Below are 16,468 nucleotides of genomic sequence, written 5' to 3'. Positions count from 1 at the left end.
GTACTTCCTATATGTTTCTACTGACCTTGTATTCCGATGCACTTGTTCCTGATCTTTTATATGGGTAAGAATCTGAACGTATGCAGCTGTCTCCATCTAAGGACTAGCGTATACAAAAGTGATGTTTCCCAGTGAAATGTCTGCTGAGGACAAGGATGAAATAAGCAGGACGTGTATGTGAGCCCATGGCTTCCAGTTAAGCCTAGAACATAGCAGCATTGCCATCTGATTAGATCCATTTGTCTTTGCAGGAACAGGTATTTCAGCTGGGTAAGCAAGTGAAACAGTTCTCTCCCACCCCACATTGCCAAGCTGGTAATTGAGTGATTCGCTTATTGATTTGTTGTTTCATGAGGAAAAGAATCAGAACTAGAGCCTTTACTTTCTTCACAGCAACCAATTATTTTGCATTTTTAATTTTGGGATACTTTCCATGATGAGCTGAATCAAAAAATCTATTTGAAAAATATATATTTTTATATATATAAAAAACTCATTATGTTTTGAATGTGAAATACCAATTAATTTTATCTTTCGTCTTTGATTCCGCCCCATTGTAGGAAACAGCTTAACCAAGCTTGCATGCTAATTATTCCTCAGACGCAAGCATATAGGCATTTCATACTTTGCCTAGTGAAAGGGCTAACCCTCCTTGACACATTCACAACTAGACCAGTGATTCTGAAGCAACATCCTGACCCTTAATACTGTCAGTTTCAAGCTATCAAGCTGAAAAATCCTTGATAAGGTGAGAAGATGTCACTGCGAATCAGTTAGAAGATGTGCCTAGAGTTCTGCAATACCATTTTCTAAAGTTTTTTATGCACCATTGATTGACAGAAAAAAAATCCATTTTTCTTTGCTTTCCAAGTCGCTCTGTGCAATGACTGACTCTTTGATACTGTCACTTTTTAAAAGTTAACCATACAAGCCCTCATATTTCAACTTCCAGGGGGCTTATGTCCGTTCTTTGTTTTCCACCTCCAAAGGCTTAGAAAAAATTGTGTTGTCATAGATTCATGCGCAAGTGCTCTGGTCGTTTGGAAATCATGGGAAAAGCTTGTTTTTTATATGGCCCAGAGTTTGGTTGCCGGATTGGAAGTGGTGCTGAGGCCTCTCCACAGACTGTCACATCCATTTGTTCTATTCCACTTGTCTCCATTGGATATTCCACAGGTGTCTGAGTATTTGATGCGCTGGCAGAAGCACCTCTTCCCCAGAATTCCCCAGGGGAAAACTTTACAGGGCTTTAAAACAAGAAATATAAAAATCAGAGATGAAGATATACACAGCACCAAGGTATGTCCTTGACTCTGCAGGAAGCTGAACTCAAACGCCTATTGAGAAGCATTTATAATTCTTTCTTCCACTTCCAGAAGTTTGAGAAAGTTTCCATGTCTAGCTTCTACCACGGTCTCTTGTAAAGTAAAATTCTCTCATTTGAGTAGTGAGGATATATTTCTAGATGATTGCAGAAGGAGTTTTCTGTACTAACATGATTCTTTAGCGGCACATAAGTACTTAGGATGTTCTGAAACAGTTCTACAGGAATGGTGTACCAAAGCCACCAGACTGTGAGGCTGTATCAGTGCTGAAAAGCAAGCAAATTAGTACTTCTTGTGCTGCCAAACACCATAGATTTGTCTCTAATAATGCGGTTTGTAAAATAGGATCGATGCTGCACTTCTAATGGAAGTGATGGGCTTACTGAGAAGAAAGGCCACATTTTTTATTTCTAGTGCAGATCTATTTCAACTACTTCCCAAAAAGTTTATTACAAAAAAAGGGGAAAAAAAGAAAAAAAGATACCTGACTGGTGTCCTAGGGCTACCTATGAATCTGCGAGGTGATCGAATTTTTGGTTCAAAAGAAAATTTCTCTTTTACGCTTTCAAGTACAGATGGAGCCACATACGTAAAACCCTGCAAAACAGGAATGAATGCACTGTAACTTACAGGCAAGATTTACATTTATGATCACTTGTGCAGTTAAGATTGTCATGAAATAGTAAATGAAAAATACAAGGAGAAGAGTAAATGTAGACACATGAACTTCTACTCACTTCCTGAAGCAAACAGCAGGACTTTAGGGAGTTCCTCACCCAGGTGCCTGCACACCTCAGGTATTTCCACTCAGATCACAGATTCCCACAGGCATGCTCGATTTAATTAATTTTGATCTACAGAATGGACATTGTTCTCTCTGCATGACTATGAAAGCAATCACATGTCCGGGGTTCATAATGCAACTACGAATTAGAATGCTGACATTTCAGAAAGTACGCAACGTTTGTTGGTTGTTTTATCTATACAAAGAAAATGTCAGCAATAACCAAACTAAGTATTTTCAAAGCCCTTAAACACTTCAAACCTGTTGCAGAATGCGTGTTTAAAATTACAACAGTTTGCTTCGAGTATCAGGTGTTAAGATTCAATTTACCTGAAATGCTCTACTCTTTCCAAGTAAGACAACATACCTCTCCACAGTCAGGACACACTCGTCCCTGGCTCACTTACCAGAAAGACCTGGTTGGCACTTTCACTGAGAGTAGAGTCATCTGGGCTATCAACAGGTGTCTGACGTGTAAACTTTGAATCAAACTGGCTCACATCCTCTTCAGATTGCTTTGCAAAAACAAAATGATTAAGGGTTTATATTACAGATATCAACCAAATGGCTTAGCGGTGATCAGTGTAGCCTCTGGATGGAGTTCATTCCATAGGTTTTTGGCAGAGCTCTGCTGTAGTAAAACCCTGGAGTGGTGTCGGAATCCTGTCGCTGCCAGTGGGAGGTCACTATGGGCACTGACACTGAGAAATAAAGGCAAGGGGGAGGGGCAAAAATTATGGATCAAAAAGGAACACAAATTAAAAAGATGCCTTTAAAAAAAAAAATCTCAAATTACAAACAAAAACTTAGAAATACAATGCCAGTTTCTTGCAAGTTTAGCCCTCGTCACAACCAGTATAGAACAGTTGCAACTATTAGGTTTTGGAAACCTCTCCAGATAATTTCATCCCAGTTTTGCAGATACAGAAGTGTTTATACTGTGAGGGATAGATGACAACTCTGGAATAAGTGACTATGAAGAATATTGTTTAATTCAGTGGAAGAACAACAGACATAATTCCAAGATCCCTTCTCTCATTCCTAAGTGTAACTGAAAAGGCAGTATGTATTCATTTGTGCAGCCCTTCATGCAACCATGGAAGCACATTTTCAAAAGCCATCTGGTCTGTACAAGTAACTTTCATAAAAATTTGCTAATAACAGACAACCCCAAAACTATCTTCAGATAATTCATTTGGAAATACCAGTCTTGTGTCATTATGAATTTTATTCAGCATGGTGAGGGGAAAAAAAGGTCTGAGTCGCCATGCTGTAGTATGCTCAACATTAAGACAGTTGAAAGTGAGAGTTTAAAGTTGGGAACTACCGGGGTGGCAATACCCATTGCTGCTCTACCTAATTGTACCCAGAGGGAAAAAAAGACAGACACCCCACACCACCAAAATATAAGATAGGATAATAGAGGCTTATTCATCCCATCACTGGTTTGAGGTAAACTTTAATTACTGCCTACAATGTGCAAGATGCATTCTAAATATTAATAAGCAAACATACAAAATGCTTAATTAGGTGACTTCATTTACTTTTGCTTAGCAACTATTTATCATCTTAGTTTCAACCAAGTACTGACTTACTGTATAATGTTTAGAAGCAGAATTCAGAGATAACTGCACTTGCAAGTCTGTTTAACCTACAGATTAGAAACAGGAGGAATTAAAACTGAAGCAGAACCTTCTTCCTCCAGGAGACTGAACAGAAGGATAAATAGCTGATTTTTGACACCTTCTCACATAAAAAAGCAAGATCCTATTCCAGTGACAGATGAGTACCATGACCACAGAGTAATAAGACAGAACAGCATGCTCATGACAGCCAGTATTTCATACTGTGTGGAGACCTAAAATAAAGATTTTTTTTTTTTTTTTTTTTTTAACATGTTGATACAGCATCAGTTCTCAGGAGAAAAAAAAATTCTGCATCGGGTAGTAGATCTGGTAGATCTGCCATCTTTAATTTGACAAGAGTGAATCTGAGGACCAGTAACCTAAGTTGATACGTTTAAATAGTTAAAGTACCAGAAATCAATAGCACTCCAGTTCGTAAGAGTGAACATTTCTAAGTTTTAGATACCACATTGTTCAAGACCTTTCCTAAAGGCATATACAGAATATCTCACAGCATTCTGTGTACATACCAATAAGGGTTTAAAAGGAGGTTCCACCTTTCGTGCCAACAGCTCATCCCAGTTAATGTGTCTGAAGAACGGGTGAGCCTACAAGAGTTAGCAACAGCAGAGAGTCATAATCCACCTTCTGGGTATAAATCACAGAAACTGAAGAATTAAAAACCATTTTCTTTTCAGACCCTCTCTGTGGTGTGTGTCTTTCCAAAAAGCACACATGGGTCTAGTGTAATATATTCTGCAGCACTACATCAGGGTAGCTGGAAGAGCTGAAAATCGATACCATACCTCCAAGCCAGACAACATATGTCCCTATCGTGTTTTCCTTGAAAGTATTAGAAAAAGTCAGCTGACATGCAAAATACCTCTGCATTTCTCAACTTTAAAAGTTAGATATCTAAAAATAATGACAAAACACTGTATTAATGACAAATTATTATCAGAACTGTGAAATAAGGAGGACTCTCTAGTACATTGTTAATCTCACCACAAAAAACGTCAAGCTGGAAGCAAGAGGAACTAGGCTTCTGCCTTAACTTTTAACTACACAACACTGAACGCACACTAACTTTCCCTTGAAAGAACTGCACTAAATGCGAGGGCTGGCAGGTTTTTCGTCAGACTGCTACAATAGCATCGCTCTTACATGGTTGACTGTACAATTACCATTGTGCACCTAGTAGAAAAGATCTACTGGAAGACAGAGCTGAAGAATAAAAGTTATTTTCCAAATCTCAAATTATCAAATAGGTAGACAGATGCTTTTGTTAAGCTTTGAAGCATTCCAATTTTGATCAGCTGTCACATGTGGCTGCCTTTTTCCTCATTACACTTCAAGACAAACGTACTCTCCTTCCCTGATGTACCCTCAAAGCTGTTTTATTTTCAATGAGGTAATTTAAGAATTCTTGAGTTAAGCAAAAGTTACCTGAACTTCTCCAGCATCTCCAGGACCAGCTCCTAGACGTGAGGCAGCATTTCTTTTTAGCAGCTTAATGAGAAATAACATCCAAAAAAGCAAAATTAGTTATGCTGTTATGACTACACTAGTTCTGACAATGAATCATCATTTGAATTAATACCATGCAGAATGAATACAGGTCAATCGGAAAGTCTGCATTCATTAGAAAACAGTTGTATTTTCAAGGAAAATCACTTTCTGTACCATACAAAAGTAAGACTGACTTAGTAGTAGTTAAAACAAGCATGGACTGAATAGCCATAGTGGTATCATTGTATTTCTCTTTTCTACATACACGTGTAGTACTGACATTCATTAAAAATCTACCTTTTTAAGCAGATCTCTGGCTTCTTGTGTGAGGTAGGGAGGCAAGTTGAGTTTACACTTGAGAATCTTGTCAATTGTTTTCTTTCTGTTCTCCCCAGTGAAAGGAGGCTAGAAAGCACCATTGTAACGGGAGGAAAAATAGGACTTGTTCAGGTCTCTCATTTGTGTACACAGAACTCACTTCAGTAATTTATAAAGCAGATAAAATTACTGCAAACGGGACTTCCAAATAACTGTTTGGATGAGAGCAGTTCATGACTGTAGTCACTGTTAAGTGTAGCTGTATTTTAGTTACTTCTTACTTGCAGTCTGTATATATACAAATATATACGTATTTATACATGCATCTGAATTAGAATACAGGTAACCACAAAAGCTACGAAGAGAAATACATGCAATTATAACTGTGCACCTACTGCTCCAGTCAGCATGTCATACATTAATGCCCCCAAACTCCACCAGTCCACAGCACGATTATGCCCACTCCTCATCAAGATTTCAGGGGCCCTATAATCAGAAAAATTGAAAATATGAACGTATTTTAACAAGCTTAATACTAATCCTGACTACTAGTTTTCAAACAAAACTACATTTATCAAGTAAAATTTCCCTAAGGGACTGAACACATGAACCATCAGTTAAAAAAGGCAAAATTTAGCCATTACCCCCAGACCAGAGTAATATTTTTCTATTTCATCATGCAGCTCACATGTATTCAATTGTTCCACAGAATGTGTGTGTGACTGTTCCATCGTGAATAGATTCTTTACATAATCCGAAGTCAGTCAATTTTACATGACCTGAAATTAAATATATAAAATTTAAGACTTGCCAGAATTCTGACACTTGTATAAGTAACATTAAAAAATATGAATTTTTAACACGGATATGTAATAACTCTGAACTACTTCCAGATATCTTCAATGGTCTGACAAAGCAACACAGCTATAAAACAGAATGCGGTAATCACACTTACAGATAAAACCTCTGCATTATACCTGCATAAGAAAGAGTTGCCGTTTGGTGAAGAGAAACAAGACAAACTACCAAACTTATTCACATAGGCAGTCAAATTTTACTGCTTGCTTCAAAGTTCAGAGAACAACCTTCAACAAATTGTAAAGTGCCCTAAATAATTCAGTACAAAGACTTAGACTAAGTAAATAAATTGTTTAAGATAACATGAAAATACTGGATGGTACAGATTGCCAGACTAATCAGTGTCATACAGTCACTGTTACAGTGCACTCAGGAATTGCTACTACTCACAGGTAAAGTGTCAACAGCTAGAGAAGTCATTTCAGCTACAGATGATTTGGCATCCTACCTAAATTGCCTTTCCTAACGTCTTCAGTCATGCCCATTACTAAAATGTCACTGATGCTACACTGAAGACACAGATCTTTATGTACTTTACAATGACCCAGTAGAAGAAAAATGTCAGAGCTGCAGAAATAGCAAGTCAACCATTCAAAAAATGCCTGTGTCTATACACGTGGACCTTGGAGCTTGCTGTGACCTATTAAAGCCGAAGAAGCTGTGTTTAAAGGCAAGCAATTAGCTTTGGCAATTCTTCAGTTATACCAAGAGTGATAACGAACATGCCCTTGTTCTAAGGAAATTCACGTAAGAGTGAAGTGTTGTGACCTTTGAAGAATTGTTTTCAAATGATTTGCAATGTAACTGTTACTATATTTCTACCTTGATGATTAAGCATGATATTTTCTGGCTTCAGATCACGGTAGATGATTCCTTTTTGATGCAAGTGCCCCAGTGCCATTGAGATTTCTGCCAAGTAAAAGCTGAAAGGAAACATATGCCATTAGACATACTCAATCATGCAAAGCATCTTAAGCACTAAGAATTACGTACATAGCAACAGTTCCTTGAAAGTATCATTAGAAGCGTAGGAGAGAAAAAATGGGAGTAACAATGATACCTTTGAGGTTGGTTTGCCAAAAGGCGTACAAACTCCAAGATGAACTACAAAATTACACCATTAGCATTAGGTTTACCTGTTCAGTAGCTACCATGAATATATTTGGAGGAATCTCAATTTACCAGTGAGTGGTTAAAATACGCTTCAATCTGTATTACCACATCTAGATGGCAAAGTTGAAGAAGAATAAAATGAAGCTAAGAAAGTAAGCGGCAGCACCCAGAGTGCTATCTGTGGAACAGCATTACAGCCCCATAGGTACATCAAAGCTTTTCTAAGGCATTATCGGCATGCACTGTGGGAAGATAGAAGTCTATTCAGTTGTGTGAAGCCTGATCAATAAGGAATAATTTCAACACGTTTGTATGTAAAATACCACTACTCAAAAGGCTTTTTCTCCTTCCTTAGCATAATTACCTTTATCACTTCACAGATCTGATCACTAGAATACAGCCATTACAGTGACTTGGAAATTCTGTAACTGGCTGGTAAAATTGTGTGTGGATCAAGAACAAAAAAAAAAAAAAAAAAAAAAAAAAAAAAGCATTTACAGCAAGTCCTTCATCACAGTCTTTTCTCCAACACCCAAAACACCTCCTTTACCACAACCCTACGAATACAGCCTTGCTCAGCAACCAGCAATGGACCCTCTTCTGTAGTAAGACTGGCACAAATGGGTAAGTACGGAACCCATACGTCTTCCCAAAGCCCAATTAACTGCTCTTTTCACTAGACTAAGAAATGAATGAGTAGTTACAGTTTTTCAAGTCAGAATATACCATTTAAACACTTGGGAAAAAAACCCCAAACCTATTAATTTACCGAAATAGTTTCACTTACCAAGCTGTGTCTTCCATAAATATCCCTTCTCTCTCTAACTGCATAAATAGTTCTCCTCCTGTCATGAGGAAAATGAGATTATACTCTACTGAAGTGCATTCTATCATTTTTAGTCAGTCAAAGGTCTATTTTCTAGAAAAACTAGAAGCCACAAGTATTCTCCCTGTTCCACAGAAAGTTGTTTCACAAAAAACAACTGAGAAATTACTATTCTGTTATTCTCAGAATTCTACCAACTAAAGAAATGCCAGAAGAAATCAAAACAGCATGCTGAAAAAAATAACAGCGTTTCTGTCCCCATTTTTTCCTATTGGTATAACTTGAGCAAATTGCTTCTAATCTGTGTCTGTTTCTATCTGTGAAATAAAGATAACACTTTCTTGTTTCACAAAGAGCCTGCAAGGACTAAAACCTCAGGTACTCCGTATGATTACATTGGATCTAAGTATAACATACAGGAATTACAAGCCTGACGGAAGAGAAGGTATTAAAAATCTTCCTCTCCTGTACTGTCAGGAAAGTAACTATTTTATGTTTCATTCATCTTTATTTTATTGAATGAACTTTGTTTATGTTATTCTATGTACTCTTAATGCTAAGCTATTTTACATCTTTAAGACACCATGCCAATAGTTAGCTGAATAAGCAGAGTAAGAAATCCAAATTCTCAATTACATAAGATACGAAGCAGCAGGTAACAGAATTTCATATACTGACCACTGAGATACTCAAGGATGAGGTAGAGTTTTCCACCAGTCTGAAAGGCATAAATTAAGTCTACAATGAAGGGATGTTTCACTTCCTCCAGTATATTCCGCTCTGCTTTTGTATGAGCTGTATCCTTTGCATTCCTTACAATCATTGCCTACAAAAAGCAGAGATATGAGAGCACAAGAACATGCTAAACAAGGCAGACTTTCATACTGAATTCCCTTCTGAGTTTACTAAATCACAACATTACATATGGTTCAACAACATAATAAAAAAAAAAAGGAGAAAATTTCACCACGCTCTATACATAACATGACAGGTTTCTTGCGGAAATGTAATTCTTTATTTATTTCACAGAATCATACAATAATTTAGGTTGGAAGGAACCTCTTAAGCTATTTAAATTAGCTACTAAGAACTACACAATTTTGTTAAAGACTAATTATAATTCCAACTGTACCTGGATAACAACTGTATATATCACAGATAAAGTTTAATTTTAGGTTTGCAATAGAATTAGATAATTGTAACAGCTAAAGGGAGGGATAGATTTTTTTAGATTCAGACAGCAGTGAAACATGAACATTCAGGTTACCTTTTTAAGAACTTTCATGGCAAATATTTTCCCGGTGTTTGCTCCAGTTACTTTTCGTACTTGAAATACCTATACAACACCAATACAAAAGCAATTGCATATTATGGCCGCATTAGATGTCTGAAGTTAAAAACAAAGTTCTGTGAAAGAGAGAGGAGATCATCTACAAACTGCAACGCTGCCTGAAGGAGAAGAGCTAGTGACTGGAACCAGAACCAGTTTGGGACATTTTCTACTGCCACCTGCTAGTGAGGCTCTGCCAGCGACCTCGGTCCCACAACACCAACCCTGGCAGCCCTAGGGTTACCTTCTGCTAGAATGAACTTTTCAGAAAACAGGATGGGCAGATCAGACCTTGCCAAAGGCGGCAAGCAAGCGCTTTAACTGCCTTCAGCGTAATGGATTTACTTCTGTATAAAAGAGTTCCTTACCTTTCCATAGCCACCTTTGCCAAGTACGCGTAGTAACTCAAAGCACTCGGGTCGGATCTTTTCTGGACCTCTGTTTACACTAGTTTCTGAAATCTCAAATTTTTCACAATGTTCCATGCCACTGGATAAAACCGAAACAAGAATATAAGACTACCTGATACTCAAAACGATCAAATGAAAGTAAGCAAGCAAATTACTTTCTGAAAAGCATACAGTACATCTGACATAACTGAATGACTGCTTTGGAGGTTTGAAGAATTCTCATCATCGGAAAGTTTATTTAGGTGTGTGCAAAGCAGCAAGTTGCACAGAAAAGATTACCTGCAAATTTTGGGGATTTACAGTATCAAGATTTCCTTCAGATTCCTCCATTTTTATGCATAATAAATCTCTGTATCACACCAGAATTAAGTTTAAAAGACCAAAGCCTCAAACTGACTTGGATATTCCTAACAAGACCTCAAGTAAAAGCAAGGCTATAAGGTGTGTTTAAGCTTCAAATTACATTCAGCAGCCCCAACAGTCATGGTGAGACTTCCACAACACAAATATCGTGCAGAAAAAGCTGTAACAAAACCAAGTCTTACAACTCCGAACATGCCACAAAAGCAGACTGAGCCGTAATTTAATGCTGCTTCTAAACTATGCTACAGTTCTGCAAAAGACTAACAGATTGATCCTGCTCAAGTAAATGTAACTGAACTGTTTTAACTATCACTGCTTTCTTCTCACAACATGACATGCTGAAACAATCTGGAAATCTGTAAATGAAGTAATGCTCAAGGTAGCTGCCTCCTGAATGTCAAATCAGAACTTCTGAATTCTCATCTGCTTCAGACTGCTACGCAAATCTGCAACTGGAGCCTTTCTAAAACGCACAGAACATACAATGTTCTGCAGACAGTGCATTACATTCATATTACAAATACTATTCAAGTACAATAGATAATGTTAGGAAAAACAAGGATTAAAAGACAACAGCAAGTTTTGGCAGATTTTTTTTATTATTATTATTTTATTTCAAGATACAATTCACAAATTTTAATGTGAAGAAATAGTGAAACGACTAGAAACAACTCAAAATTGAACAAGAATGACAAAATTTTCTATTTAACTTAACAATGTAACAAAATCAGAATTTATAAGTAGTTGGCATGAATGGTACAGAACATTTTCTAGCAGCAACTTACAGGTCATATTGGCCAACTCCTCCATGGTCCATGCTCTCACTTAATTGACCCTGGGGATGGGAGGGGTAAAAGGAAGATTAATTATAACAAAAGAAAAAAAGCAGTGTTAAAAACAAATGCACTGATGTGTTTTACAACTTTTTAAATTGTATCTCTGATAATTATATATATAATTATAATTTATGTAATTAAATAAGCCAAAAGGTCATGAATAATGAATTATCAACAGAAGATAAGAAACGTACAAAATTCTGTGTAAGATTTGCAATAGTTCCACGTATCTCAAATGGTGACATGTGGAAGCACTGTTTTACCTGACTGCATTGTTACTCAATCACTTAAATATTAGAGGTAACAATTTCACACACCCCCAGGTGAATATGAAAAATGTTAAGCTACTGCATTTTTCTTTACAGTTGCTCTTACATACGATTTTAAAAATCCTATTACAGTATTATGCAAATTAGAGCAATAGTAAAAATTATGTGACTAGATGAACTGGGATTATTATGCACTAGAAACAAATAATCTACTGCGAAGGTTTTATTCTATATTGATAATAATCAAATCCCAATAGTAATAAAAGAATTAAGCTTTACTCTGATGTTAAATACCTTTTCTGACCAATAATCATTCAGACAGATTAATGCATGCAAATATTACTAAAGAAGGCTCGAGCACTTAAACATCAGAACTAGTCACCATTAAAGAACGTAGTTCAATTTTGAAGAGATATTTTCTTCAAAGAATTTTAAACTTGATCCCTTATGCAAGATAATACTTCCCTATAATTGTGGCTCTACAAGGCAAAAGAAGTGCAAACCAAGCAGACAGCTGGAATGAATGCAAATAGAATTTAATGGCCAAGCTTCTAATAAGCTTTAGACTATACCTTAACTTTTTTTTTTAAAAATATGTACAAAAAATAACAGCTGCAAGTTAGTGAGAAACAGCCTAGAATCTACAGACTGAATACCAATATACTGAGTGATATGTGAAATTCAGAGAATCAGAAGGAAAAAAACCCATCGAGATCTGCAAAAAGCAGACCAAGCCAAGGAGTGTATTTGAAAATATCTAAGTGAAAACACTAACCAAAGAGAATTAGAAGCTTTCAATAGTTTCCAAACCATTTAAACATTAAAAGTTTACAGAGGCTGGTTTATTTTGGTGGGTGATCTAGAGGGGAATTTAACTCCTGGTTCCACCTAACTGCTTGTGGTGCTAGTATGGAGTCCAAAAGTTCGTTTCCAGGTCAGAGAGCTGCTAGCTCATGTCCTCTTGATAGCATTTATTAGAGAAATCCAGCTTATTGACATCTGTTTCACAATAAAACCCACTAAAGCTGCCCTTGACCCTACCGTTAGATGCCAACAAATGAAAATTCAACAAACACAGAGAATAAACACCCATCATGTTCCTAGAACAACTTCTCAAGTTACCCAATGGTTCTGGCAACGTTTACACATGCTATTCTTGCCCCTGTGAACTATGGTTTCCATTCTTAGTATTAACTTGAACAAAATTCACTTTAGATACCATTCTGCCATTTTCGGGATTTCTTCTCATTTCCCAAAACCAAGAAATGCAATGGTATTCTGGCTGGAAGGCTAGCAGCCCTTCAGTCTATACTTATTGTTTCATTTCTTACAAACACAAAAATTAAGGCTGGTTTTTTTCACCATAATAATTAATGCAAACAACCATATGGCTTATGAGTAAACTCTGCATTTAAATGATTCTTCAGATTTTCTAGAATGGCCGTGCCTATTCAAAACTACAACTGATCGGTTCTTGCTACTGCTAGGCTTACACTTTTCAGGAGGTGCCAGGGACCAGCACCACAGAGATTGGACAAGATAGTCCAGACTTTACACCTTGCTCACTTCCAGTTTAATGATTTCAACTGTGCTGCCTGCAATGTCTTTCTGATCCCTGTAAGACATGCACAACGCCTAGAGGTAACTTTTAGGTGAAACATTTTTCCCCTTACACTTTCCGGACACTTCCCCTTCTTCCTGCTCCTATATTCCCTGCTTTTCAGTTCTATTTTAATTTCAATTCCTTTCTCATCCTCCTTTATCTGTTTTCCAAAAGGCACATGAGAACCAAATCAGGTTGCCAATGTGCATTCGTGTCCACAGTTCTGCCATGAAAATTTCTGTCATAGCAATTTTTTGAAATCCACAATAAGTAATGAGGTTTTTTTAATTATTCCCTACAACTGAATTATTGGAATCGAGAGAGAACAAATTCAACTTTCTCGCCATCCCCCTTAGAACCTGCTCTTGGCAACATTAACAGTGTGATGCAAGCGACATTTTTTTTTTAAGCCAAGTACTTTATTGATTATTGAGGTGACAGACGGTGCTTTTTCCTGCAGGTTGAGAAGCATTCAAGCCTTCAGCTGTCAAACAATGTCTCTACAGTTTATATGCAGTGTGGGTATTCCAACTGTGATACAGCGTATCCGGTTATCTCAAAGACTGGAAGACTGTCATTAGTATTCAAAGAGCAAAAAATAAATGCAGTAGCAGTTTAAGCAACAGCAAATGTTTAATATACAAGACAATATAAAAAAGCAACAGTAGCACTAGGAAAATATAAACAGAGATCTTGTAATAAAATTCCCCAAAAGCCTTAACAGAATCTATACGAAGATTACAAAATGACAAACTCCAGATTACAAGGTGAACCGTTTACGAAAGCATGAGATGGAGATGCACGTTGATCCATACAGACGTCTAACGGAGCATTTTAAAGCTTTGCTTTTAATTTTGCCGCTAGAGCAACGACTTCATACAGTTCCAGAAAGATTAGCATTTCTGCACTGACGTTAAAACATGTGACAAGAAAAAAAAAAAAAACACACACCCCGCTGCGGCACTTCTGCTAGGAAATCCAACGCAAAACTTCCAAAGAAAAAGCTCCCGCAAGTTTGGCGCAGCCCCCGCCAGCCAGCCGGCCGGAGCAACCGCTGCCGGCCACCCTGGCCGGGGAAGCCCTGCTAGCCCGCTGCCTGAAACCCGCTCCCCGCCAAGGGCGCGACGCCGTTTCCCTCGCGCGGATGGGAACTCCCCGGCCGCCTCCCGGGCGCTACGAGGCCGGGCCGGGCGCGGAGCCCGCTACCGCCGCAGCGCTGCCTCCGCCGGCGCAGCTGTCGCGACAACGCGGCCGCCTCTGGCCGGGCAGGGCGCGGTCGCGGCCGCCTCACCTGCGCGGGCCAGGGCGGCGGCCGGCGCCGCGCTCCGCCTCGCCCGGCTCCCGCCCCGCCGCAGCGCGGCCCCTGCCCGCCTCCGCGGTGTCCCCACCGGGCCGCGCCGCTCGGCCGCCGGCGGGATGCCCCCCGGCGCGGGCCCGCGGGCCGCCAGCCGCTCCCTCCTCTCAGGCCTGCCCCTGGCGCCGCTCCCCGCAGCGGCCTCCCGCTCCCTCCCCGCGCCGCGCCGGCTCGGGCTCCCCCCTCTCACCCCCTCCTCCAGCTCCTCGTCCGAGCCCGCGTCCTCAGGCTGGTCCAGGTCGATGTCGAACACGCCCGCCATGGCGCGGGTGTGAGCCGCGGCGCCGCCGCCCCTTCCTGGCTGTGCTGGGTGCACGGGGCCTGGGCCGCCTCATGGGCCCGCACCCCCCAACTCCGCCACGGACGCCATCACCGGCTGCCCGGCCTCAGCGCGCCTGCGCCCCCGCCCCGGCTCAGAGCGCCGCGCAGGCGCACAACGCCTTCCGGCATTGGCCGGGGCCGCACTGAGCATGCGCGGCGGGGACAGAGCCGGGCGGACGGGCGTAGGTGTGGTTCTGAGCATGCGCAATGCGCGCCCACCTCCCTTGCTCCTGGCACGGAGCGTGCGCAGAGGGCGCAGCGAAGCTGCTCGGCAGGAGCATGCGTATAGCCCTTTGTGAAGCCCACAGGACCGACCCTTGTACCCGGCCTGCCCGGAGTCCCGTCTGAGCATGCGCGAAGCGGGTTGTTCGAAGGCGCGTCTCGGTCCGAACCGGCGGGGAAGGGGATCGCGGAGTCAGGTGGCTGCGCATGCGCCGCCGGCGCCCGGGTGCCTCAGCGGGGGGCGCCGAGGTCAGCCCTGAGGAGGGGCCGGCGGCGAGCGGGGCTGAGGGCGGCGGCGCTGCCCGGGCCGGGGCAGGCAGCCGGGGAGGGCAGCTGTACCGGCGGGGAAGCCGGGGCGGGAGGGAGGGAGCCGGCGAGGAGAAAGGCTCTGTAGGGCGGGGAGGGTGGCCGAGCGACGTGAGGGCCGGGTAGCAGGCAGCACCGGGAACATGGCGGCCCCGGAGGGCGGGCGGCCGTTGGCCAGGCCCCGCCGGCACGGCGGAGCGCGAGTGGGTGTCCCCACGCAGGCGGGTGGCTGCAGCTCGAGTGAGGAGGGCGCAAGCGACAGCTGCCTGCTCCCAGTGAGGCGCGCAGAGCACGCCGATAGTAGGCACGGGGGGGTCGGTATCACACGCGTGGGTTGGACGTCAGCCTTTTCTGAAAATCATTTACAGATTTATTTATTGACTGCGGTAAGAAGTAACTCGGCCTTGTAACACACAGGCTGGCCTTAGGCCGTGAGGTGCAGACTGGCAGCAGTGCTGAAATCAAGCCCAGGAATCAAAAATAGCACATACCTGCCTGTAAAATGCAGCAGGATCAAGCTGCAAACGCTGGCAGTTATCCAAAGAATGCTGCTACAGAAGTGCTCTGGCACAGCTGGGATGATAATGAAAAATAGCAGCCCAGAACAATGAAATGAGTTTAAAAAAATTGACCTTGTTTCTGTGAGAGGAGAACAGAAAAGTGAGAACCCAGAGCTACTGCAGAATGCTGAGTGGGGAAAAAAATGTCAAAACATACCAGTGCTGAATCAAAAACTTTGCTGTCTGTGGTGGAAGCAAGGGGAATGCTCCAGGGAATCCTTTTGTCACCTCAGCAGATCTTGGCATCAGGCCCATCGCAGTACAGGCCTGGAAATCAGCTAGGTTTTTGAACAGGCTTCACATTCCTAAAGGCATATAGTCCTCATTATGCTGATCATGCTTTTACAGCCTAATCCTATAACTTTGTTGGAGTTAGAATTATTTGTTTCTATCCTGCCTTACTAAGCAAAGGTAAGAAAACAAAGATTTTGCTTGCAGTATGGTTGGTTTCAGCCCATTCAGATGTACAGCAACAGTAAACAGACTGATTTCCTGTAAACTGCCATCTCCATTCTTCTGACCTTCAGGAGAAAGTG

At 41.1% G+C, this 16,468-nt stretch overlaps 1 protein-coding gene across 4 annotated transcripts; it reads right to left on the bottom strand.

Moving 5' to 3' along the window:
* Nucleotides 1–473: 473 nt before the first annotated feature.
* RPS6KB1 (ribosomal protein S6 kinase B1) lies at nt 474–14,785 on the bottom strand. 4 transcript variants are annotated; one of them, XM_059829134.1, is made up of 15 exons: nt 14,714–14,785; nt 11,247–11,296; nt 10,057–10,177; nt 9,626–9,694; nt 9,037–9,184; nt 8,320–8,377; nt 7,242–7,342; nt 6,250–6,340; nt 5,957–6,047; nt 5,541–5,648; nt 5,181–5,243; nt 4,265–4,342; nt 2,517–2,624; nt 1,810–1,922; nt 474–1,247 (listed from the first exon to the last, which is right to left on the bottom strand). In XM_059829134.1, exons 1-15 carry the CDS (start codon nt 14,783–14,785, stop codon nt 1,010–1,012), a joined length of 1,509 nt encoding a protein of 502 aa, XP_059685117.1. In that variant the 3' UTR covers nt 474–1,009. The 4 variants fall into 4 exon arrangements, with proteins under 4 accessions (XP_059685117.1, XP_059685119.1, XP_059685118.1 ...); XM_059829136.1 differs by lacking the exon at nt 2,517–2,624; XM_059829135.1 differs by lacking the exon at nt 9,626–9,694.
* Nucleotides 14,786–16,468: the final 1,683 nt, after the last annotated feature.

The sequence above is a fragment of the Gavia stellata genome, chromosome 25, assembly GCF_030936135.1.
Source record: "Gavia stellata isolate bGavSte3 chromosome 25, bGavSte3.hap2, whole genome shotgun sequence".
In the NCBI taxonomy this organism is placed as follows: domain Eukaryota; kingdom Metazoa; phylum Chordata; class Aves; order Gaviiformes; family Gaviidae; genus Gavia; species Gavia stellata.
Note: the sequence above shows the minus strand (reverse complement) of the source record. Positions and strands in the feature narration are given on the sequence as shown.

What these genes read in the sequence shown, in the direction of transcription:
- RPS6KB1 (XM_059829134.1), bottom strand. Translation starts at nt 14,785, where the DNA reads ATGGCGGGCGTGTTCGACATCGACCTGGACCAGCCTGAGGACGCGGGC. An exon ending in CCATGAAAGTTCTTAAAAAG is followed by an intron (nt 9,185 to 9,625) that starts GTAACCTGAATG and finishes TGCTTTTTGTAG; the next exon opens with GCAATGATTGTAAGGAATGC. An exon ending in CCAGAGATCTGCTTAAAAAG is followed by an intron (nt 5,244 to 5,540) that starts GTAGATTTTTAA and finishes TTTCTCATTAAG; the next exon opens with CTGCTAAAAAGAAATGCTGC.